Source organism: Pseudorca crassidens, chromosome 16, assembly GCF_039906515.1.
Source record: "Pseudorca crassidens isolate mPseCra1 chromosome 16, mPseCra1.hap1, whole genome shotgun sequence".
Classification (NCBI taxonomy): domain Eukaryota; kingdom Metazoa; phylum Chordata; class Mammalia; order Artiodactyla; family Delphinidae; genus Pseudorca; species Pseudorca crassidens.
In genome coordinates this window covers 45,477,684-45,502,342 of record NC_090311.1, presented here as the reverse complement: position 1 = coordinate 45,502,342, position 24,659 = coordinate 45,477,684, and the positions used below count along the sequence as shown (strand labels likewise).

The 24,659-nt window shown below is 37.8% G+C and overlaps 1 protein-coding gene across 9 annotated transcripts in view; it reads left to right on the top strand.

Moving 5' to 3' along the window:
• Nucleotides 1-24,659, top strand: part of MARCHF8 (membrane associated ring-CH-type finger 8) — a 118,476-nt gene that overhangs the window by 47,041 nt on the left and 46,776 nt on the right. For all 9 annotated transcript variants that reach the window (XM_067710193.1, XM_067710195.1, XM_067710198.1 and 6 more), the window contains one exon: nt 9,528-9,707. In XM_067710193.1, coding sequence (XP_067566294.1) covers nt 9,606-9,707 — 102 coding nt within the window. In that variant the 5' untranslated portion in view covers nt 9,528-9,605. The remainder of the gene's footprint in view (nt 1-9,527; nt 9,708-24,659) is intronic.

Sequence of the window (24,659 nt, the reverse complement as noted above, 5' to 3'; positions counted from 1 at the left end):
TTTGTGGAATGGGGGAGCAGAGGTTGGATTGCATTGAACTGAGTTGTGGAAGCAAGAAAGTGAAGAGCATTGTAGATATAATTTAGAAAGTTTGGTTATAGAGGGAAAGAGAATAGGAGCATTGAAAAAATTTTTACTTTTTTTTAACATCTTTATTGGAGTATAATTGCTTTACATTGTTGTGTTAGTTGCTGCTGTATGACAAAATGAATCAGCTATATGTGTACGTGTATCCGCATATCTCCTCCCTCTTGCGTCTCGCACCCACCCTCCCTATCCCACCCCTCTAGGTGGTCAAAAAGCACCCAGCTGATCTCCCTGTGCTATGTGGCTGCTTCCCACTAGCTATCTATTTTACAATTAGTAGTGTATATATGTCAGTGCTACCCTCTCGCTTCGTCCCAGCTTACCCATCCCCCTACCCGTGTCCTCAAGTCCATTCCCTATGTCTGCGTCTTTATTCCTGTCCTGCCCCTAGGTTCTTCAGAGCCATTTTTTGTTTCTAGATTCCATAGCTATGTGTTAGCGTATGGTATTTGTTTTTTTCTTTCTGACTTACTTCACTCTGTACGACAGACTCTAGGTCCATCCACCTCACTACAAATAACTCAGTTTCGTTTCTTTTTATGGCTGAGTAATATTCCATTGTATACATGTGCCACCTCTTCTTTATCCATTCATCTGTCGTTGGGCATTTAGGTTGGTTCCATGTCCTGGCTATTGTAAATAGTGCTGCAATGAACACTGTGGTACATGATTCTTTTTGAATTATGGTTTTCTCAGGGTATATGCCCAGTGGTGGTATTGCTGGGTCTTATGGTAGTTCTATTTTTATTTTTTAAGGAACCTCCATACTGTTCTCCATAGTGGCTGTATCAATTTACATTCTCACCAACAGTGCAAGAGGGTTCCCTTTTCTCCACACCTTCTCCAGCATTTATTGTTTGTAGATTTTTTGATGGTGGCCATTCTGACTGGTGAGAGGTGATACCTCATTGTCGTTTTGATTTGCATTTCTCTAATGATTAGTGATGTTGAGCATCCTTTCATGTGTTTGTTGGCAATCTGTATATCTCCATTGGAGAAATGTCTATTCAGGTCTTCTGCCCATTTTTGGATTGGGTTGTTTGTTTTTTTGATATTGAGCTGCATGAGATGCTTGTATATTTTGGAGATTAATCCTTTGTCAGTTGCCTCATTTGCAAATATTTTCTCCCATTCTGAGGGTTGTAATCACGACAGTATGGTACTGGCACAAAAACAGAAATATAGATCAATGGAACAGGATAGAAGGCCCAGAGATAAACCCAAGCACATACGATCACCTTATCTTTGATAAAGGAGGCAAGAATATACAGTAAAAACAGCCTCTTCAATAAGTGGTGCTGGGAAAACTGGACAGCTACATGTAAAAGAATGAAATTAGAACACTCCCTAACACCATACACAAAAATAAACTCAAAATGGATTAAAGACCTAAATGTAAGGCCAGACACTATAAAACTCTTAGAGGAAAACATAGGCAGGACACTGTATGACATAAATCACAGCAAGATCCTTTTTGACTCACCTCCTAGAGAAATGGAAATAAAAACAAAAATAAGCAAATGGGACCTAATGAAACTTAAAAGCTTTTGCATAGCAGAGGAAACCATAAACAAGATGAAAAGACAGCCCTCAGAATGGGAGAAAATATTTGCAAACAAAGCAACTGACAAAGGATTAATCGCCAAAATGTACAAGCAGCTCATGCAGCTCAATATCAAAAAAACAAACAACCCAATCCAAAAATGGGCAGAAGACCTAAATAGACATTTCTCCAGAGAAGATATACAGATTGCCAACAAACACATGAAAGGATGTTCAACATCACTAATCATTAGAGAAATGCAAATCAAAATTTACTTTTGTTTTTAAATATGGGAGAACCATAATGGACGTTGAAATTCTGTATCAGTGTGAACTTTTATAATTTTTTATAGCAACTAGTGACATAGACTACTTATGCTATGCATTTTCTTGGAAAACTGTTTCTATTCCTTTGTTGATGTGGAGGAGCCTTTAGAAAGGATGGGATGAAAATATGGGGTAGGAGGGTGGCTGATAGAGTGAGGCCCCTGAATTGTCAGGTGAGGAGGATGGCAAAGAGCCCAGGTACACTCCCAGGGCTGAGGCCGCCTCTTCCTTTGAACTGCATAATACAATTTATTTAATACATGAAAGGGTTGGGGGCAGTGGACAAGTTTATATGATTGGTGATAGGAAATTGAGGGACTTTTATAATAAATATCATGTAAACAGCAAAAGTGCCTGATCTCATGGTCAGATCCACAGGGGCTTCCTTCACACAGGAAATCTGTTGTTAAGAGAGAACAGTCTATTCTCCTCTGCTGGAAAGAAGGCCTTTTCACTTTTGGAACAAGAGGTTTCTTTTATAACCATCATTAGAAGAAAAAAACCATTTGCTAATAGCCCATGTTTATTATTCTTTTCTGAGTTTTGTGAAGGATGATGGTTCTTGATACAGATATGTTTTTGCCATAGCAACAGGGACAGACATACACTGGAAAAAAGCAGTGTAAACAACAGATAGTCTTCTTAACGCTGGGCAGATGCTCAGATTTATTGACCGTGGTCAAGTACTAACCTCCCCTTATCTGCCATGTTATAACGCTATATTCCTAGCACTGCATGTTCTTATCCTCCATTTCTATGGATGTGTAAAGGCCATCCCATTGCAGTTGCATTTTGTGGGAAGTATGCAAACTGGAAGTAGTGTGACATGGAAATAATTAATAAGGCTTACTATGCATAAAATATGAAATAATGAAGTCTCCAAAATCAGTCACTTTGGAATGAAAGTCAGATGTAATAAAACACCATGAAGAAAGGCAAACTATTCCCATGATACAGTATGCTGTTTTTTAAGGAAAAGCACTCTGCAAAAATATTAGAGGAATTCCTGAAAAAAATTTAAAAGGAGCATAAAACAAACACTATAGTGGTTGAAAACATCAGCGTCCTGAGAATGCATCCTCCTACTTTATTCCTGTAGGAAAATTAAGCTTGATTTCTGTGAGGTCTTCAGAAATGTATTCCTCACAGAAAATGAGCCCTTTTATGGTTGTACATGTATTCATTGATAACTTTCTGACTGTTAACCAACCTATGTGGAATGACTTGAGCTTTTAACTTTAACTCTTTAAAAATATATATTTAAACTATAAAAGTGGTGTTACTAAAAGTTTAGGAAATAGAGAAATGAAAAGTCATTTGTATTGCCACATCATTAACCTGCTGTTAACATTTTTTATGAATCTCTCTCCTAGTATCTAACTATGTATTAAATAATGGCAGTGGTAATATGCTTATTTTGCTTTCTGATTTAAATAGAATGCCTCTAAGAGTTTTGCTCTGTGAGTATAATGTTAAGTTTTGGTTGAGATAGGTTTTTTTTTTTTAATATGATAGTTAGGGATTTTCCTTTGCTTTTTCCTAAAAGGTTTTAAAATCCTGTATTGGTGTTAGGTTTTATCATTTGATTATAGCACCTAATGACATAAATGCTTGATTCTGCAGGTTTTTCTTGGAAACCAGATTCTATTCCTGTGTATTCAGGTGTCACAGTATGCTGGTGACTCCCAGTGTGCACTGTGTACATATGTTGGGTTTCCCACCGGCATATCAAGCTCAGTGTGCCCATGGCCAACCCCTCCTGCATCTCGCAGTCCTCTCTGCATTCCAGTCTTGTGAATGCTAGAAACCAGAGGACGGTTTAGATCCCTCACCAGATTATGTCAGTCCTCCTTTTCAAGTGGTCTCTCTTCTCCCTCCAAGTTCACTGTTCTAGGTCTGGCCTTGGGCATTCAGTGCTGTGTATTACAGCTGGTCTCCTCACTTGTACTGCTTTTTTTCTTTTTGTGTCTGCTAGCTGCTGTTCGTAGGCTTCTCATTTCCTATGTGGAATGTTCTTCTGATAAAAACAAGCTTAACTTAAAGTTGTTTATTTAGAGTGCCAGTCAGGATACTGCAATTCAACAGCTCACAATGGGGAGGAGGAGGGCTCTGCTGGAGCCTGGTACCCTGTGTGCAAGGATGCAGGGAGGCATGCAGACCCAGGGTGGCCGTCTCTCAGGGGGGGCTGCCACTGGCATCTTGTGTCTTCTACCGGCTGCCTCTTTGTCGTCTGTATTTGTCCCAAGCATTGTTGGAATGGGCAGAATCCTTTGCTTATCTTGACCATCTGGAAAGCACATAGAACAGCTTGATTGTTAAGCTACTGGGATGGTCTTCTGGATAGGGCTTTCCTACCTCTCCCCTTAGAGGGATAGCATTGTCAGCCTTGTATCCCCTCTAGCAGAGTCATGCTGCTAGAGGTCCTAAGTAAATGTCAGAAAGGATTTGAGGTCCCAGTTGTATATATCTTGTGTCAGACTGAGGTAGAGAAGGACAGAAAATAGTACTGGAAAGACAAAGCCAACAAACTGGCCTTTGTGAAGCAGTGAGAGGCATCATTGCAGATGCTTGAAAAAGCAGGCTGGAAAATGTGCTGATGCTAAGAACCCTGATATTTGTGTACATGGACATAATCTTATTTGGCTTCACAATAACCCTGTGAACTGAGTAGAGATTATTACCTTTCTGTTTCACAGATGAAGAAACAGAGCCTTTGAAATTCATCAGTTTGCCCAACATCACATAGTTAGTATTTAATAGAGTCATGACTTGAACTTAGGTTTCTGATTGCCAATTTTATGTACTTCATGTTAACTTTCTCAAAACTGGAAGAATGATAGGCTAACAGTGGCCAATCTCCATGTCATCAGGTAAATTACATTAGGGATAGCACAAAGGAAAAATAAAAATTTACCTATCTTAATCCATATTAATTATTTTTATATTTTAAAAACAGCTTTATTGAGATATAGTTCACATCCATTACAATCCACTCATTAAAGGGTACAATTCTATGGCTTTTAGTATACTTAAGAGTTATGTAGCCATCACCATTATAAATTTTAGAATATATTCATTGCCCTAAAAAGAAACCCTTTTAGCTATCACTGCCCCCCTCCCCCCAATCCCCACCCCAGCCCTTGGCAATCACTAATCAACTTTTTGTCTCTATAGATTTATCTACTCTGGACATTTCACACAAAATCATACAATATGTGGTCCTTCTTTCATTTTCTGTTTTCAGGTTTTATCTATGTTGTAGCATGTACCCGTATTTCATTTCTTTTCAGCAAAGTTTCTGCTGAAAAATCAGCTGATAGTCTTATGAGGGTTCCCTTGTACATAACTAGTTATTTTTCTCTTGCTGCTTTTAAGATTCTCTCTTTAACTTTCGACATTTTAATTATAATCTGTCTTGGTGTGGATCTCTTGGGTTCATCTTGTTTGGGACACTCTTTGCTTTGTGGACCTGAATGTCTGTTTCCTTCCCCAGGTTAGGGAAGTTTTTAGTCATTACTTCCTCAAATATGTTTTCTGTCCCTTTTCTTCTGGGACCCATATAATGTGGATGTTAGAGCATTTGCTGTTGTCCTACAGGTCCCTTAAACTATCCTCATTTTAAAAAATTCTTTTTTTCTTTTTGCAGTTCTGTTTGGAGATTTCCACTACCGTGTCCTCCAGGTCACTCATCTGTTCTTCTGTATCACTTAGCCTGCTGTTGTTGATTCCCACTAGTGTGTTTTTCAGTTCAGTTGTTGTATTCTTCAGCTCTGTGAGTCCTGTTTGGAACTTTCTTATATTTTCTATCTCTTTGTGGAATTTCTCACTGTCTTCCTCCCTTGTTCTCCCAAGTTCAGTGAGCATTTTATGACCATTACTTTGAACTCTTTATCAAGTAAATTACTTATCTCCATTGCATTAAAGTTTTTTTTCTGGGGTTTTATCTCGTTCCTTCATTTAGAATGTGTTCCTCCATTTCCTCATTTTGCTTGACTCTCTGTGTTTCTGTGTATCATGTGAAGCAGCTGTCTTACCCTGTCTTGAAGGGATGGCCCTATGTGGGAAATGAACCTTATTGTTTAACCTTGCCCTGGTTCTTCGTTGTCTCTTGAACTCTCTTTCCACTTGTTTCAGTCTGTGGGGTCCAGAAACACAGTCCTCCTGTCAGCCTGGGCCTGGCGCTCAGTGGATGTCCCCTGTGCGGGCTGTGAATGCCTGTTGGCTTTGGTGGGGTTGTGCGAGTGGAATGGAGGTGTGTGGCTGCTTAAGAGCTGCATCTCTTGGTGCTGTGGCTCGAGCAGGGCTGTTCACACACTGCTTTTAGCAGGTTAGAATGAGAGGGCAAAAATGGTGTCTGCCAGTGCCAGCAAGGTAGAGGGAGCCTGTAAAGATGCCATCTGTCAGCATTCCATCCCTGGAGAGCCCCAGCAGACTTCTGCCCCTTTGGCAGTTGCTGTAAGATTACTAAGTGAATTTCCCTCACAGATGGTCTAAGCTCTTTACAAACTGCTGCTCTTTGTGCGGGGTCCTGGGGCAAATGGTTCTTTACACATGCTATTTAAGAGCAGAGTCTTCATTCCCTGCCATCCTGAGTTACTCCTGAACATAAGCGCTGTTGGTTTTCAAAGCCAGACGTTTTGGGGGCTCTTCTCTCTGTTGCAAGACCCAAAGGTTGTGGTGCCTGGTGTGGGTATAAACCCCTTACTCCTCGGGGAGAAGCTCCGTTTATTTGTTTGTCTATTGCTTGATTTGTTGATTGATTTTATTAAGATTTCTTTCAATTGTGGGTCACCATATTGGGAGTGGGGTTTTTGGTGAGAGCATGCCTTTCCTACCTGTCTCGACGAGGCCCTTGTATCCTTTGTGGTGGAGCAGGTGTTTTGGCAGTTCTCAGGTTCTTTTCAGAAGGATTTGTTCCCTGTGTAGCTGTATATTTGTTGTGTCTGTGGGAGGAGGTGAGTTCAGGATCTTCCTATGCCACCATCTTAAACCCAGTTTTCTTACCATTCCTTTGTAGTAAGTTTTTAAATCAGGAAGTGTGAGTTCTCCAACTTTGTTCATTTTCAAGATTGTTTTGGGTGTTCTGGGTCCATATGAATTTTAGGATCAGCTTCTCCAATTTCTGCAAAGAAGTCAGAAGGTTTTTGATAGGGATTCCTTTATCTGTAGATCAATTTGGGGAGAATTGCCATCTTAACAGTAGTAAGGCTTCTGATCCATGAACATGTTATATTCATTTCCATACTCTTAAACAACCAGTTTTGTCAGTCCAGTTCTTCTAGATATGGATGTTCATATTAAGTGTGTTGTATTTTGCAAAGTAGCATTAGTGGAATTGAAGTCCTCCTGACTGGATTGTCAGGCATAGTGCAGAGGTTTAACTATTGCTCTTAATTAAACATGACTTGAATTGATAGAAAATGATACTTGGAAATAATGTGAAGAAACTAGTATGAGTAATACCTGCTTTATGATTTTCATATGAACCTTCACATACAAAGTGGTATGGTTTGTTTTGTAGTTTGGTTTTTTAAATTATCATTTTTATCCTAAATATGTCTGACATAGGAGAGGGATTGCTTCAGGCACTTTCAGGTCTAGTACCTGGAGATAGGGGTGCATATCAGAAGAGTAGCTTACATAGCTGTAATGAGGGAGGTCCTTCAAAACTTTGCGATAAAATTTAAAACCCTCTCACATTTGTGTTTCTATGGCATAAATAGTCTTTTCCAGGCTTGTCATGGTCAAGTACCAATGATGTAATGATGATTGTACCAGAAGCACCAAAGGCAGCTATTGGCATGCTATGTGGTGGGGCTCTAGGCATGGTTAGTTTGACTAAGTATTCTAAGAGGCCCCATGGAGTTTGTCATCTCTGACAGAGGACTTAATGCATTAGTGATGAAAAACGGCTCACTACTGGCTTGTGATCTTCCAGAGAGTGTAAGACAATGCAGCACTAAGTGAGTGCCTCTTGTCTTATTTAAACACATATATTCAGACCATTTGTTTGGGTACAGTGTTCCATCTTGTGTCAGCCTCATCAAAGGCTTGAAATAGAATAGGTGATATATAATATCTATACATTAATATTTTATTTATTATTGGATATAATGTCTAGATACTAATATTACCTACTCTTGTTTTCCTGTTTTATTACTTATGAATGATCACCCAACTATTATAAAACTAGACTTTTTAAAAACAGGATATTCTTTTAGCTTATTTTCTCCTGTGTGTTGATCCTTTCCGGTTTCTTGTTCCTCCCTGTTGCTTGTTGATCAGAGTCCTGTGGAAGAAATTGGTTTTATGAGTCCTGTTGCTCTTCAGTTTGGTTAGTAACACTGTCAGAGGTGGGATCAGCCACACAAACACCTATCTTTGGTCCAGAGCACAGTTAGGGGAGAGGTGGGACAAATGGCTGCTCGACAGATGTGTACTTAGGGTTGTGAGGCCCTGTTGTTCACCCTCCTTGTCTACTGCCCCACCTCCAATACATGCTTAATAAATGAAAATCCCCAAATTAGAGCTTCATTCTTTTGGATTAAGGCTTCCATCCTGTGTTAAAATTCAAACAGCATGAACTGTTACCTTGTTAAACAGTATGGATAGTTTGGGTAATTTATAATTTAATTGGTTTTGTATACAGAGTTTGATAGATTTCAGTGAGGGCAGAGAGATAGAGAACACACAATTCAATTACTAGGTACTTTAGAAGAATGTAGGAGAAAACCAGAAAAAAAGCAAGGGCTGCCTGGAATCATGAATATAGCTTATTCGGACACTATTATTTTACCTAAGGGCAGCCTTTTATGGCCCCAGGAATGTCTGTGATGACCCTCATCTTCCTTGGAATATTCTTAGAGCAGGGTTAGGAAACTCCAGGCCCGTGGGCCAAATCTAGTCTGCCACCTGTTTTTGTAAGTGAAGTTTTATTGGAACATAACCATTCTTATTCGTTTACAAACTCATTGTGCCTACTTTCTTGTTACATTGGCAAAATTGAGTAGTTGTAACAAATACGGCCCACAATGTATAAAATATTCTGGCTCTTTACGGGAAAAGTTTGCCAATAAACTTGTCTAGAGAGTCTAGACTTTTAGAAGGTTAAGCATGGATCATAGATATCTTAAACTTACTTCAGACTTCTTTAACTTTTAATATTACCATTATGTGGACTCAAGGGCAGTGATCTTAAGGAAGGATCACTACTTATATCAGGATGAATGCTTGTTCAAAAAAAAATGTGTAACTTCAAAAATATTTGTAAAATAAAGGATGACACTGCTATGTTTAAAATCTAAGTAGCCATTGGAAAATTAATATCTGACTATACATGTACCTGTTACACCAGCCTCTTTCAGGTGCTCCCATCTTATTACATGAGAAAAATGTTACAGTTCCCACCATAGGCATTCATCTTCTATCATTTCTGAAGATGAAGTATTTATGTTAGACATTGTAACTTATTTAATTAAATATGAATATAAATATAAAATGCTAATCTCACTGTTGGAAATTTTTAAAGTGTTTTAGCTCAGTTACGTCTTGTCTTCCTTTCTCTCTCTCAGCTTGAAGTCCATGGCCCAAAATGACTCTACCACTGGAGACTTTCTTCCGTAAAGAGGAAGACCACACAGGAGGCTGGGATGAGCATGCCACTGCATCAGATCTCTGCCATTCCATCCCAGGATGCCACCTCTGCTAGAGTCTACAGAAGTAAAACCAAAGAAAAGGAGAGGGAAGAGCAGGTATTGGGGAAATACCTTTCTTAGTTTCATTATTTTTGTTCTTTTCATTAAATACAGTCTAGAATAAGCTCTGACGATCAAGTTTTCTCTAATAATAAATTTAAAAAGCACATGGTGTGAACAGTTTTGCTCAGAAGTTGTCTTTTTGTAGGTTTCTAGGTTTTCAGATTTTGCAATCAACTTATTCTGCCATGATTATATCATGACTTATTTATCTTCATTGGTTAAATATTTCTGCTAAATCACTGAGAAAAAGTTCTTTGGATTCTCAGAATATGATGCAAAGGATGAAATTATTTGAGCAAAAACATATGCCTGCTGCAAGGTTGTCATAGTTAACATCAGAGTCTACCTCTGCTCTCATATGGCTTTTGATTGGGCCTGACAATTAAATACGCATTAGAATCTAATAAGGTCAGTGGTGGAGGAAGTTCAGGACCACCTAATCCCAGCCCAAGGCACCAGGAATGGCTTCCTTGAAAAAATGACATTTACATGGAGACCCCGAACCTGGAATTAGCTAGGAGAAAGAGTGTTCCTGGGACATGCTGAAAGGCCAGAGGTTAGAGCAAGGTGGATTTGAAGATACTAAAATAGAATAACTGGAATATAAAGGTTGAATGGGTAGTGGAAAGATAGGAGGTTGGAAAAGTTATAGGAGTTACCTTAAGGAGTTTCGATTACTTTTGCAAAAGAATGAATGATCAGATTTGTGTTTTTAAATCTTTCATCCAGCCTGCAATTTGGAGGATGAATTGAATGGGTGGCAGGGAGACCAGTCAGAGAATTATTTAATAGCCTACTTAGGCCAGGTTTGACAAACTTTTTCTGTGAAAGGCCAGATAATGAATATTTTAGACATTGTGGGTCAGACAGTCACATCTCTTCAACTCTGCCATTGTAGCATGAAAATGGCCAAAGACAATATATAAATGAATGGACATGACTGTGTTCCAGTAAAACTTTATTTACAAAAACAGGAGACAAGTCAGATTTCACCTGTAGGCTGTAGTTTGCTGATATTTGGCCTAGGGAAAAGTTGATGGTGACTTTGTCTAGGATAGGCTTAGTGGGGATAGAGATTTACATTATTAATCCAGTGGGCTTGATGATTGAATGTGGGGAGGGACAGGGAGGAATCAGAGATGACCCCTGTCTTCTTGCCTTTACAGTGTGCTTTACAAACATTTGCTCCTTAGTTCTTAAAGCATTCCTATTTTATAGTTAAACTTAATCTTTGCCCAAGACTCTAAAGAATCCTTGTTAAATCAAGAATTGATGTCTTGTGTGAAGTTGACTCATTATAGGTGATGGGACACCATTCTTTCCATTATTACGTATAGAATAAAGAAAGAATCTATCGTATTTCTTAAAGTACATGGACTATAGAAAATGAAAAGGTGCCAGGTAAATTGAAAAGGTCTCTGTATTCTTAAACTGTATTCTTAGTTTGTGGAGTTTTTTTTCATTGCTTGTATTGTCAGTCTGCACCCTTTCCATTTTCTGAGCTCTTAGAAGTGTGGCCAGCATTGTCTCACTAGGAGTAGTGGTGGGGTAGATGGTTTCAGAATGTCATATTTTCAGTATTTTAGTTTTTTTCAACATGCTGGGGACGGGAAAATATCCCTAAATATCTTTCCCATGTTCTATCAATTTTCATTTGTTAGTCTTCATTTAAGTTTCAGTTAAATTAATAGTCTTTTCTTATAATCCTTCTTAGCCCAAATGGATTTTTAAATACCACAAGTAGAACATTTCCTTGGTCTAGGTTGCTTGCCTGTATTAAGTTGAGGCTGTGAGTTCCTTATTCATTGTAGTGTCGAGTTTGGTTATCAGATGGTGGGAATTTCTTGGTATATATATGAGGAAGCTCTACATATTTGTTTGGAATAGATACAGGAAGATGTCCAACATTTTAGCAAGGAAGAGAGATCTCTTTTGTTCTAAAACTCTGTTACAGATTTGTTGTAGGTGGGTATTCAGTAAATACTTATTGAATGATATGATCTATTTGATGCCATTTTTAAGGTTTAAATAAGTAGCATTAACCAGCTGTTTCATGGAATTGGGATTTTGATTGGTATTGGGAAGAAGAACCATCCTGCCCCACCTTCATAGGGGGAATAGTTTGAATACACGATGGCAAGTGTGACAGTTCTGGGAATCATTGTGCCAAGGTGAGGTGGCAGGTAGTGGAAGAGCCACTGAGACAGGAGCTTGAAGAGCCCCCAGAAGAGCTTTGGCAGCAGCTGGCACAGCCTCTGAAAAATGATTTTGTAGGTTTCTAGAGTCTGAAATGTGGTATCAGGATGGGATTGGAAAGTAAATTTTTGTCCAGTGAAGGCTTTTTTCCTTTATCCAGTTTCCCAGGTGCAGTGAGTTCAAAACAAAATCCTTTGGTACAATTTCTGATCCTCTTGTGCTTGGGAGAGGAGGAGAGGAGGGAAAGAGAAGCTATGCAAAGGCACCCCTTCCTTCCATCCCATCATCCACTGTTCTCAGAACCTGAAAGCTGGCAACCTGAGACAGTCCATTACATCAATAACAATTTTATTCCTTCTGAATCTTGTGAGAAGAGAGGAACATCGCAGTTTACACAGAATCAAATAATGTAACTGTTAACGTGGACACAGTTTTACCTGTTTAACAGATGTGAGATTCTCTCTGTAGCACCCATTGCCCAAGCCCGTATCTACAAGTCTAAGAGTTAATGACTTTTACACAGTAGTCAGTACACTTGATGAATAAATGAATGAGTTCAGTTTTAATGATATGGGGACTGCTGTGGAGGTGAGAGGAATGTTTTGCAATCCATAAAAGGATTTCTTCTGCTGTTGCTTATGAACTGGGTAAATGTTTCTTGAATATTTTTTTTTTTAGCGTTTTATAAGTATTGCTCCATTGCCGTTACACTCTGGTCTGCATTTAGAAACCTGATGTTGTGGTTGTTTGCATTCTTTCAAAAGAAACATATTTTTTATAGCTTTTTGCAGAATACTTTCTTCTTATAGTGTGAGGAGTTATTTGGTTAAGTCTTGCTGTTCTTGATGGCTTTCTTTGGTTCTTGTGGGGGATTTTTGAGCCTTTAAATCTTCTTTCAATTCTGAAACCTTTTCTTCTACCTTTAATCATGAACTCTAAATTCTGATTCTCTCAAGGATTGCTGCTACAGGTTAAATTTCCATATTCTCTTGGCTATTGTGTATTCTCAGATTCATTCCTCTTAGTTCTGTACTGTGGTCCTTTGGAATTGACCTTTTCCAAATTGCCCTATTTTGCTGACTCAGCACTGCTGATTTTTGCTTCTTTCTCTGTCCAAGAAGGTTCTTAATTGATCTGTTGCTATCTGATTGCATTTTGATTAATTTCTTATCTGGATTTATTCTGTTTTGTGGTTTGATACATCTCTTTACGTTTTTTGAGATGTTTTTATTATGTTTTAGTTTGTTTTTAAATAGGTTTATTATGGAATAATTGACATACAGTAAACAATACATATGTAAAGTATACACTTTGATAAGTTGTGAAATATATATATACACATGAAACTATCTCCACAATCAAGATTGTGAACATATCCATCACTCCCAAAAGTTTCCTCATGTCCCTTGTAATCCCTCCCTCCCACCCCTTTCCAACCCTTTCCTCAGGGAATCATTGCTCTGTTTTCTTTCACTATAGATTGGTTTGCATTTTCTAGAGTTTTATAAAGATGGATGTACATATATTATGTACTCTTTTTTGTCTAGCTTTTTTCATAGCTTAGTTCTTTTGCAATTCATCCACATTGTGTGTATCAATAGTTTGTTCCTTTTCTTGCTGAGTAGTACCCATTGTATGGACCTGCACAATTTGTTTATCCATTCTCGTGTTGATGGACATTTGGATTGTTTACAGTTTTTGGCTGTTACAGACAAGGTTGCTGTGTTCACACAACAACAAGCCCTTGTATGGACATATATTTCCTTTCCCTTGGGTAAATACCTAGGAGTGGGACCATATGTTCAGCTTTTTAAGATAGAAACTGCCAAACTGTTTTCCAAAGTGATTCTGTTTTACATTCCTACCAGGAGTATGAGGGTTCCAATTCTTCTAGATCTCCACCAACCCTTGGTATGGGCAGTCTTTTTAATTTTAGCCATCTAATAGGTTATTCTAGTATCTCATTGTGGTTTTAATTTGCATTTCCCTCATGAGTAATGACATTGAGCATCTTTTCATGTGCTTATTTATTGTCTATATGTCTTTTTTCTGTGTTGGACCGTCTGTTCAAATCTTTTGTCCATTTAAAAAAACCACCAATTTGTTTTATTATTGTTGAGTTTTGATCATTCCCTGTATAGTCTAGACACAAGTCCTTTATCAGATATATGCTTTACAAGTGTTTACTCCAAAGGTTTGGATTGTCTTTTCATGCTTCTGCTGGTGTCTTTTAAAGATGAAAACTTTTTCATTTTGAAGTCAAATTTATCCTTTTTTTTCTTGTATGCATTGTACTTTGGCATTCTGTTAAGAAATCTTGGCCTAACCCAAGGTTACAAATAATATCTTCTATGTTTTTTTCCTAGAAGTTTTATAATCTTAGTTTTACATGAACGTCTATGATCTGTTTTGAATTAATTTTTATAGATTGTGTGAAATACATATCCAGCATCATTTTCTGTTGTATGAATATCCAGTTGTGCCAGTAACATTTGTTAAATAGATTGTCTTTACTGCATTACCTTAACTCTGTTGCTCATATAGGTGTGTGCTTATTTTTGGAGTCTGTCTTCTGTTCCATTGATCGACTTGCCCATCTTTACAATTAATACCCCACTGTCATGTACATTCTAGCTTTATAATGAGTCTTGAAAATCAGACTTCGGCAAACTTGTTTTGCCTATTTTAGGTTTTTTGCATGTCCACATGAATTTAAGAATCAGATTGTCAATTTCTGTACAAAAATGTCTACTGGGATTTTTGTTCAGATTGTTGAATCTGTAGTTCAATTTGGGGGAGAACTGACATTTTAACAATATTGAATCTTGACCCATGAACAAGGTATGTCTCCTCTTTAAGTCTTATTTAATTTCTCTCAGCAGTGTTTTATAGATTTTAGTGTATAGGTCTTTACACACCTTTTGTCTGATTTATCCCTAAGTACTTTTTATTTTTGATGCTGTTGTAAATGATATTGTTTTTAAATTTTAATTTCCTCTTGTTCATTGCTAGTACAGAGAAATAAAATTGATTTTTATGTATTGATCTTGTATCTTGCAATTTTGCCAAAGTCACTAGTAGCTTTTTTGTAGAGTCCATTGAATTTTCTGCATAGGCAGTCACGTCATCTGTAAATGAAGATAGTTTTACGTTGCCTTTTTCTATTTGGATGCCTCCCTCCCTCTTTCTTGCTCTAGTGAAAACCTCCAGTACTATCCTGAATAGAAGTGGTGAGAGCACACATCCTTGTGTTTGTGACCTTAGGGGGAAAGCATTCATTCTTTATACGCTAAGTATGATATTAGCTATATGTGTTTTGTAGATACTCTTCAACATGTTGAGGAGGTTCCCTACTGTTTCTAGTTTACTGAGAGTTTTGTTCAGTTTTGATACTGGTAACTTGCGTCTTCACTATTTTTTTTCCTGATCTAGCCAGAGGTTTATCAATTTTATTGATCTTCTCAAAGAATTCTTTTGGTTTCATAGATTTTCTCTGTTGTCATTCTGTTTTCTATTTGTTTCATTTCTGCTCTGATATTTCCTTTCCTCTGCTTCCTTTGAGTTTAATTTGCTCCTCTTTTTCTAGCTTTTTAAGGTAGAAGTCAAGGTTATTTATTTATCTTTCATATTTTCTATCACAGGATTTAGTGATTATAAATTTCCCAAGTTCTGCTTTCATGGCATTCCACAAATTCTGCTGTGTTGAGTTTCATTTTCATTCAGTTCAAAATACTTTCTAATCTCCCTTTTCATTTCTTCTTAGATCCATGGGTTATTTTTAAGTGTGTTATTTAATTTCCAAAATTTCTGGACTTTCCAGAGATCTTGCTTTTATTTATTTCTAATTTAATTCCATTTTGGTCTGAAAACATATTTTGAATAACTTAAATCCTTTTAAATTTACCAAGACTTGTTTCATAGTCCAGAATATGGTCTCTTTTGGTAAATGTTCTGTGTACACTTTAGGAGAATGTGTATCCCACTGTTGTTGGATGGAGTGTTCTATAAATGTCAGTCACATCAAGTTGATTGATAATGGTTTTCAAGTCTGCTAAACCCTCACAGTCTAGTTGTTCTGTTACTAGAAAGAGTGGTAATTAAATTGCTGACTATAATTGTGGATTTGTCTATTTCTCCTTGGAATTATACCAGTTTTGCTACATGTAGTTGATGCTCTGTTATTAGGTGCATAAACATTTAGGATTGTTTGGTCTTCTTGATAAGTTAACCCCCTTATTATTAAGAAATAATTATCTTTATCCCTGGTAATGACATTCTTTGCTCTGAATTCTACTTTGATAATAACTCATTATTGACTGGGGGATTTTTTGCAGAAACTAACGCCTGCAGCCAGTGATTTGTTATGTTAACTGATATTGATTCGTCTCCCGTCAGTAACGTTGGGGTAACAAAAGACGTATTAATACATCTCTGGTCAATAATGTGATAATACAGGCACTACAGCTTTCTTTTGATTAGTATTAGTATGGTATCACCTTTTCCATCTTTCCACTTTTAACCTATTTGTGTCTTTATTTAAAGTGCTTTTCATGTAAGCAACATATACGGTTGAGTGATTTTATCCAGTCTGAAAATCTCTCTCTTTATCTGGATGTTTAGACCATTTATATCTAATGAGATTATGGATATGGTTAGGTTAAGTCTTCCTGTTTGTTTTCTGTTCATCCTATCTGTTCTTTGTTTTCCTTTTCATCCCTTTTCTGCTCTTTAAAACATTGAGTGTTTTTTAAGATTTAATTTTCTTCTTTGTTGGTTTATAAGCTGAAACTTTATTTCAGTGTTTTTAGATTTTATTTATTTTATTTTTTTAGGGTTTATATTATATATCTTTAACTTGTCACAGTCTGCCTTCAAGTGATACTTTACTACTTCAAAAATACTATAAGAACCTTACTTTCATTTCTTCCCGCCTACACCCCAGTCTTTCTGCTACCGTTGTCATACATTTTATTATATATATGTTATAAACCCTAGAATATGATGTTATTTTTAAACACTTTTATTTTTAAGGAGATTAATAAGAAAAATATCTGTTTACACTTATATAATGTAACTACCATTTCTGGTGTTCTTTATATCTTTGAGTAGAGCTGTATTTCCATCTGTCATTTTCCTTCCATGTGAAGGACTTTCTTTAACGTTTCTTCTATTGTGAGTTGGCTGGTAATGACTTCTTTCAGCTTTTTTTTTTTTCTTCATTTCTTACGTCTGGGGTTTGTTGAGCTTTGTGGGATCCGTGGGTTTACAATTTTCATTGAATTTGAAATATTTTTCAGATATTTTTTCTGTCCTCTCCCTTATTTGGGGACTCTATTACACACATTAACTGGCTTGAAGTTTTCTGATATTATGTTTTTAATTTTTTTTTCTTTCTGTGTTTTATTTTGGATAATTCTAATTGCTGTGTTTTTAAGTTCATTAATCTTTTGTTTTTCAGTGTCTGATCTGTCGTTAACTCCACTTAGTGTGTTTTTCATCTCAGACATGGTATAGTTTTAATCTCTACAACTTCAGTTTGGATCCTTTCTTATATCTTCCATGTCTCTATTCAACTTTTTGATCATAAGATCCAAATTGAACTTCTAAAAATTTATTTTAAAATAAAACTGACTTAAGATACCAAGTGATGGGTATCTTTGTAGTATTTTTTTTAATTTAAAAAAAGTTAGCATAGTTGTAGTATCTTGAATATAAAGTCCGTGTTTTTCTTATTCTTCTGTCCCATTACCCCATTATTTGATGTCTTTTCTTATCCCTAGGTCTATTTGAAAATGTGCTTCTGTGCACTATATAGGATTATTAACATGTATTTTTAAAAGTCTAAAAGACAGTTTTGTATCTGGCCATCAAATAGGTGTTTAGAAATGCACATTTCATTTGATAGTATTTGTAAATTACTTTGCATCTCAGAAGAGTGTCCATTTTACCCTGTTATTAACAGGGCTCCAGGCCCACTGTAAGCAACGGCATGATTTTTAATTAGTTTAAGGAGAGAGGTTTAATACAGGGAAGTAGATGCCTACAAAGTATTTGAAGGGCTGGAGGAGTAGGCCTTCACTAGGTTTCCAGGAACAGCCAAGTCCCAGCACTCCTGGACTACTCTGTTGAGATCAGGAGCTGACACATCAGAAAGTTGCTGTTGATACTTCTGGTGAAAAAAAAGTCACTGTCTTTACCATGGTTTGAAAGCTACCACTGCTGCTACAGACTTTGCTGAATTAGGAAGAGGCTGCTAGCTCTAGAACCGCATCGTTTGTGCCGTGATCTCAGCAAGCGAAGTGGATGCTCTGTCTTCTGCTTTTCTCCCTATGTCCCAACTCCAAATCAAGGCCTTGAGTGTGAGTACAACCTAATTATGGATTAATTGGGTTAGCGCATAATTCCTAATTATGTCTGGAACCCAAACTGCAAGGTTGTCCAGGAAATACATTTTTAAACTTTCTGCCCTATACCCCTTTAAAATGAAATTGGTGTGGAAACTGAAATATTTGGTCCACATCACAGTATCTCTCGAAGAGGATAAAAAACAAAAAGGTAATTCAGTGATTAGCTTACATTTAAACAGTACACTCTGTAGGAAATGAAAGTGGTATTTTCTTTCATGTATTTATAAACAGTTCTGTTTCTGGCCCTGTTGGGCTCACCATCTTGCTTCTGAGGTCAACAAGGGATTTTACCGTATAGCATCAGGATGATGATCATCTGAACACACTATTATATTTGCTATGAAAAGATATGAATGTTGGCAACCAATACTGTACTCATCTTTACCTGACATCTAAAAGATGGCTTCACAATTGTTCAAGTGATAACAGTATTTTGAGGCACACTCACCATACTTTTACCTCTTAATAATAATTCTCTTTTCTCTACTAGATAAATTATCCCCCTTTAAATCATACAAACCTAATATAAGGAACTTGGAGGAAACAATCTGTGTTTTAACAACTTGGAATCTCCAGCGCCATCTAGCCTAACCCCCATTTTAATGCTTGAACTTCTCTGGGTCATCATGGCTCGCCTGTTCTTGGCCCCTTTAGGGCATCTCTCATGGTATTGACCCACCACTTCCAAAGGCAGTCTGTACTTTTTGGGGTTACCAGAGATTTGAGATCCAGTATAAGAACTAACTCTCTGTAGCTTTCTCTTTTTGACAGCCCTACTTTTTTTCTTCTAGTAACTGGCAGTCTTACATTCTGCGGCATAAAAATCCATTGTTTCATGTATTACAAAGTTCAGTCTCTCAACATTCTGGTTGTTCTCTTTTAGACCATGCCTAGTTTCTTCCTGGAAGTATGCTTAAATGAAGAGATGAATATACATCTTTAAAATATACCTGTCCCAAATTATTGCCTTTGATTGGGCATCACCCTCCATGAGATCATTTGTATGGCTTCTTGAATCATCTGTGTGCTTTACCTGCAAAAGCCTCATGAGATTAATCTCATACCTAGAAATCAGGATTTCTTTTGTCATCTGTTTACCTTTTCTTGACCCCTGAAGTGGTTTTTTCAAACCTGCTTCCAAGTATATTTTCCCTGTCCAGTAATCAAATCTGTCACTGTAACGTGCTGGGAGCTACTCTAGTTTGCTCAAGTACACATAGGAAGTTACAGTGTGCTTGTAGTTTAAGAACCAAATGTGAGTAATTCTTTTCTAAATGGTTGTTTTCTACCTGGTAAGGCTTGTTTTCTTTGAGAATGAAGAAATAAGATTAGATGTTTTTCTAATGATAAAAAAAAAGAGTGTGCTCTTATCAAACATTAAATACAAGTTGGTCAGGTTGAACTGTTACATTTTCTTGTGCACACATAGATTTTAAAGCTTAAATGTAGATAAAATTATATACACCTTTGAGGTCCTGCCATTTTAAATATTCTTAGTCAAAAGCCAGCAGTATTGGTTCTGGCTATTTTATATATTAGCAGCTTACCTTTCCCAGCCAATTCTCACATAAGTCTTGGACTGGTAACGATTTGCTGTTTACTTATTTAGGGTATGAAAATGGAAGGATGTGCATATTGACTGTAGCTGACCTCTGTGATGTTGGTTTGGGGAGAGTTTGCTAGGTAAGAGTCCACATCATGTAAGTCAAACGAGGAGTCTAGTTTCGATATACGGAGTGAAGCGCTGGCAGTTGGCTTCAGTGTGTTGTGTATAAATCGAGTGAAAATGGCACATGAATATGTTTGTCTTGGTACCACTGCAGAACTCAGTGATTATGGTTTGTTGCCACTCTTCTCTTACAGCTGTCCTGTGAGTTAAATAACTGGGAGGCAGATAATTTTTCAGATTTCCTGTCAGTAAGCCTCTTGAAAATAAGAGAGCCACCCAAATTGGTTTTTAAATGCAGAGGTTTCAAAAAATAATATAGCCATAGCATCCTATAATAGTTGTTAGTGACTTCTATATTTGACATCATGGAGCTGACTCCTTTATTTTACACAAATGGAGAAACAGGCCCAAACAGAAATGCCCTGCCCGTGGACACTTGAATTTGTATATTTTTTCTGTGTTATTCTGTTTCCTCCTTAAAAATTCTTTCACACGAAAATAAATATACTCCACACATTTATTCTTTCACTCATTTATACATCAAGCAGGTATTAACACTGTATTACATACTGGAAAGAATCCTGCCCTGAAGGAGCCTATAATCCAGCAGGGAGACAGGAAAGAGCTGTGTCACAGAATGCAGTGAATGCTCTGATGGCAGCCTCCCCAGTGTATTGTAACGGGAACTTTTTTGATCTATGATGTGACTAGATATTGCTTTTGTTTATCTCATTTTTGTTTGGGACTTAGGTGTGCTTTTTCAGTTTTTGAATCTGAGGACCCAGGCCTTTCTTCACTTTTGAAAATTTTCCACCCATTATTTCCTCACATATTGCCTCTCCCCCATTCTCTTCATTCTCTTTCTGGGAATAAAGGTCACTGTGTCTTCTGCCGTGCGTCCTGTCTGCCTCTGTGCACTGCACTCTGGGTTGATTTCTTCAGTGTTCTGTTTCTATTCACTAACGCTCTCCTCAGCCAAGTCTAGATCTGCCATTGAGAGAGTTTAATGTCTACATGTTTTTATTTCATACACTTTTTCCACAATTTCCTGTGTTTGCATTATGTTTTTTATTTTTCATTTATCTCTGTGAACATACAATTCAAGTTTCTTTCCCTTAGTTTCCCCAGTGTACTATGAATTGTGTGCTTATGTATAAAAACAATTCTGTTGTAGTAAATATTACCTAAAACTCTAGATGTGAAAATTCTTCATAGTTTGCAGTAAATATGCTCGATACATCACCCTCTAATAAGTGGAGGTGTGCAGTTGTCCACTAATTAATTATTCCCTTCACATATGGCCATTTTTACAGCATCTAAATAGGTGAAGCTACCACTAAGGATTTGTTTAATTTAACATAGCATATACTTATATCATGTTTATTCTGTTCAAGGCACTGTTCTTCTCAGGGCTTTACAAATATTAATTCATTTGATCCTCATATGAGCACTATGAAGTAGGTACTGTCATTGTCACTCTCCTTTTATAGGTGAGGCACAGAAAAATGGGATGAGTTGCCCAAGGTTCCCTCGTTGGGAGTTGGCCTGTGGTGGAATTGGTATTCAGACCAGCCTCCACATCCATGCTCTTACCTCACTTGTTTTTCGCATGCCACTCAGCCAGCCACTATCTTTTCAAGCCACATGTCCCTCTTAATGAACCTCACCCAGCTCCACTCCCTTTGTGTCTACATTCTTGAAGCACTTAATAAGTCTATACTGAGCCGATTTCAGGTGTTCTTCTGTTTGCTTCCTATGTCTAAATCTTGTGTCTTCATTAATTTATTCATTCTTCAAACAAGTGTGTATTAATCACCCGTTACATGGTGGGTGCCATGTCACGCATTGAGCATAAATGTGGCATTAACACAGAGACACTCTGTGTGCTGCCTAAATCTCTTCCAAACCGTGTGCTTCTGTAAGTCCCCATGCCGCAGCTGTAGTCCAGGACCTCACCATTTCTACTGGTGCAGCAGCCGACATACTGGTCTCCGTGCTTCAGCCTGTCTCTGCCTGCTCTGGGCACTGCTGGAGGAGAAGACGACAGTACACAGTTCAGTGTGCTAAGTGCCATAGTCCAGAGAAGTGCCCCTGATTCAGTCTCGTGGTGGCAGGGAAGGTTTTCTGGAAGAAGAGATGTCAAAGGTGAGTCCTTAAGAAGTAAGAGTTAGATGGAGATAGAGGTGAACAGTGTTCAGGGCAGAGAGAAAGGTACAAGGCCAAAACTCCTAGGGAAGAGAAGAACACATGGCATGTTTGAGGTACTGAGAAAAACTCACTATGCTGGTGGAACTTGAAATGTGCCGCTGGCAGCGAGGTGAGTCCGGAGCGGCCACATTGGTGCTAAGAGCGCTGAGATGTCAGTGCAGGTGTAGAGCTGGAGTTACACAGTTGAAGCTGTTTTAGTTAGGTGACTGTGCAGTTTGGTGAGGGGATTTAGAAAGCTATTGGAATAGGCTGGGTGATGATGGTCTGAACTAAGGAGGTGGTGCTGGGGACGAGAGAAGTGAGCAGATTGCAAGCAAGATGAGCAGAAGGTAGGAACAACGACAGTGCTGGTGGCTGAGGGATTGTGGTGGTCGGCTAGGTGAGGTCTGGCCTAGACTAAAGGTTGACATCATTCACTTTGACAGAGGTGAGATGGCAGTTTAGGGGAAAGATGGTGAGTTTGGTGGCAGATGTGCAAGTATGAGGTACTTGTGGGGGGTCCAGCTGCAAATATCCAGAATTCAGTTGTGTTTGAATCTCTGTAGGAAAATCTATTGAAGCTAGAGATAGAAATTTTAGAGTTGGTGACATATACACAGTAAAGGATGCCCTAGGAATAGGTAAAATTTTCAGTTGGAATGAATAGCCTGAGGAGAAGTAAGGGTGTGTGATAGGACACCATGGAAGCAGAGCCACCATGTCGAGTCACTGTCTCACAGACACCTTGTGCTGATAGGTACCTTTGGTGCTTGCTGTATTTCAGAATATGTTATATCTTTCTTCCATGTCACTTTTGCATAGGCGAAAAAGTTTTTCATTCACTTGTCCTTGTTCTGTGTTTGTGCATTTTTTGTGTTTGCTTATGAACTCAATTTACCACATTTCAGAAGCCTGTCTTTTTTAAACATCACGAGACGGGGTCGGGGGTCTGGGGTCGTGGGGAATGGTGGTGAGAGGAATTGGGAGACTCGGGTTGACACACATACACTATTGATAGTATGTATAAAATAGATAACTAATGAGAGCATACTGTATTGCATGGGGAATTCTACTTAGTACACTGTGGTGACCTAAATGGGAAGGAAATCCAAAAAGGAGGGGATATATGCATATGTATAGCTGATTCATTTTGCTGTACAGTAGAAACTAACACAACATTGTAAAGCAACTATACTCCAATAAAAATTAATTAAAAATAAATAAACATCAGGAGACTACTTTTATTTATTTTTTAATTAATTTATTTTTTAATATAAATCTGATTTTTTTTTAAAATTAATTAATTTATTTAATTTTGGCTGTGTTGGGTCTTCATTTCTGTGCGCGGGCTTTCTCTAGTTGTGGTGAGCAGGGGCCACTCTTCATCGCAGTGCGCGGGCCTCTCACTGTTGTGGCCTCTCTTGTTGCGGAGCACAGGCTCCAGATGCGCAGGCTCAGTAGTTGTGGCTCACGGGCTTTGTTGCTCTGCAGCATGTGGGATCTTCCCAGACCAGGGCTCGAACCTGTGTCTCCTGCATTGGCAGGCAGACTCTCAACCACTGCGCCACCAGGGAAGCCCGAGACTACTTTTAGATTCACAGCATCAGGTTATATGTGAATAACTAGTAGTGGTTGCAGTTACAAGAAAGTCCTAATAATATCTTTTGCCTCAGGGCTTTGGTTTTTGAATTAGGCTTAGGCTGATGAAGTATAATGCTTGTATATTACTAGCTGTGTAATTAGCATTTATAAGCAGAGTCACCATCCAAATTGTGAAAGACACGCTCAGGTTATTCATACTGTTCCCTAAGGTTCATCAGTATCTGTTCCCTGAGAGCAAAGGATATTTGAAGAGAAATATCAAATTTCTCTTCAAATTAACTGTGTGAGCCTCTGCTTACCAGCAGGGTTCTTGTGGCCACTCAGTGAGCGTCACCATTCTCTTTTCTGGGTCTCAGTGGCCCTCCCATACCAACCCACTGATGGCAGTTGTCATCCTAAATCTAACTCACGGGTAAAGAGACTAGAATCTTTTATCAAGTGAACTTTGAAACTGCCTTTGAAAAAATTATTCCATTAAGTTCAAGGTAATACTGAGAGTTTTTTGAAGAAAATTTGAACTTCGAGCCCCTTACTTTAAAAAATTATTTATTATGAAAAACAGAAAAATTGTGGGGGGACTACTTTAGTTTTAAAGAAACTAAAGAGGCATAACAACCAAATATAATATGTAAACCTTGATGGAACCTGCTAGGAAAAATAGGCAGCTATAAACTGTCTTTTTTGAGACAACTGGGAAATCCGAATATTGTCTATATATTAAATGATAATTGTAGAATTATGGCTAATTTTCTTAGATGTGAAAATGACACTGTGGCTATATAGGAGAATGTTCTTGTTCTTAGAACATGCATTCAGAAATATGTAGGGATAACGTGTAATGTCTGCAACTTACTTTCAGGTGGTTCAGCCAGAAAAAGAAAAATA